Source organism: Octopus bimaculoides, chromosome 16 (genome assembly GCF_001194135.2).
Source record: "Octopus bimaculoides isolate UCB-OBI-ISO-001 chromosome 16, ASM119413v2, whole genome shotgun sequence".
Classification (NCBI taxonomy): domain Eukaryota; kingdom Metazoa; phylum Mollusca; class Cephalopoda; order Octopoda; family Octopodidae; genus Octopus; species Octopus bimaculoides.
In genome coordinates this window covers 23,563,831-23,565,388 of record NC_068996.1, presented here as the reverse complement: position 1 = coordinate 23,565,388, position 1,558 = coordinate 23,563,831, and the positions used below count along the sequence as shown (strand labels likewise).

General features: G+C 38.3%; 1 protein-coding gene across 1 annotated transcript in view; it reads right to left on the bottom strand.

The window, feature by feature from the left end:
• Positions 1-1,558, bottom strand: part of LOC106868888 (endonuclease V) — a 48,715-nt gene that overhangs the window by 19,907 nt on the left and 27,250 nt on the right. Inside the window, exon 3 of the mRNA XM_014914346.2 lies at positions 748-916. Within this exon, the coding sequence (XP_014769832.1) occupies positions 748-916 (169 nt within the window). The remainder of the gene's footprint in view (positions 1-747; positions 917-1,558) is intronic.

Genomic DNA, 1,558 nt, shown 5'->3' with positions numbered 1-1,558 from the left:
TATATATGGTGGTTGTCTACTCCTTATGCAGAGTTTGATCACCTCCTGTACCTACACCAAGAGCTGCAGATAAGTTCTGATCTTTGTGGATCTTAAAATGTCTTTTGAGGCCTCCATTAGATTTGCAAACTTTCAGACATACATTGCATTGAAAGGCATGCACAGACATATGGACTGATCTCAGGAATTTGGACCTCACAGAGGAAATGACTATGGACCAAGATGTCTGGCAATATATGTGTATGTATATATATATATATATACTGAGTTTACTTTGTGGTGTGTTTTGTTTCTTATATAATGATGGAATTAGAAAAGTCTAAGATAAAAAATATAAACTTGAATATAGCTGTGTTTTTAATGAAACTTGCACAAAAGAAAATGTGTTTCCTACATGTGTTTGTTTCTGTGTGTGCGTGTATTTATGGATGGATGTTTCTGTGTGTATGTGTGTGTCCTTGTCTTGATGTCACATGACGGTTGTAAATGGACAATGTTGTTCATTTCCAGTCTTTTCTTGAAAAACATGTGTGATCATGGAGAAATAATGCTTTACTTCGAAACAGTGACAGGAAGGGCATCTTGCTGTAGAAAATCTACCTCTTGGAAAAGTACAAGCATGGTGAAGTAAATGTTAAAATGATGATGATGATGAAGTGGAGGAGGAGAAAGAAAGGGAGATGATGATAATGATGATGATGATGATATTATCCACCAAAAGGGGGATAAATTCAAGGCTGAAATTACCTCTAATTCAGGAAATGTTACTACAGCCAAAGCAATACATGCTTTCCCATCATCTTGGAATGAAACATCAACGCCGCCAATGTAATAAGTACCATCCTTATTTTCTCTGATTTCCTGAAATATCTTGTCATCTTCCAATATGAGTTTTTCTCTGAGTAAATCCTCTTCTCTGAAGTAGAAAAATGATGTGAAATAATCTATCTCTAATGGAACTGACACATTGATTAATTTGAATTTCTGAATTAAGAATTGTTATAATTTTTATTGTCATTATTATTAAGGAGGTGAGCTGGCAGGATTGTTAGCACATCAGGCAAAATGTTTTGTGGTATTTAATCTGTCTTTATGTTCTAAATTCAAATTCTACCAAGGTTAACTTTGCCCTTCATCCTTTCGGGGTCAATAAAACAATTACCAGTTGAACACTAAGGTTAATGTAATTGATTTCGCCCCTCTTCCAAAATTGCTGACCTTATGCCAAAACTTGAAACCATTATTATTATTATTATTATTATTATTAATGCGGAAAAGTCAGTGGGCTTGCAACTAGGCACCTGGAGGGGCAAGTCCATGCCGTTGAACAGTGTCGTAGGGTGCTGGACAGACGGACCCGTTAAACTGCTCGGGGTCTGGTTCGGTCCGGACCTCCAGTTGGAGAAAAACTGGGAAGAAGTGACGAACAGGGTGGCCAATCTCACCCAGAAATGGGCTGAGAGGAAGCTCTCCTTGAAAGGTCGAGTGGAGGTGGCGAATGCGTACATCGCATCCGTCATCTATTACCGTTTGACCGTCGTCCCTTGTCCCGACCGCT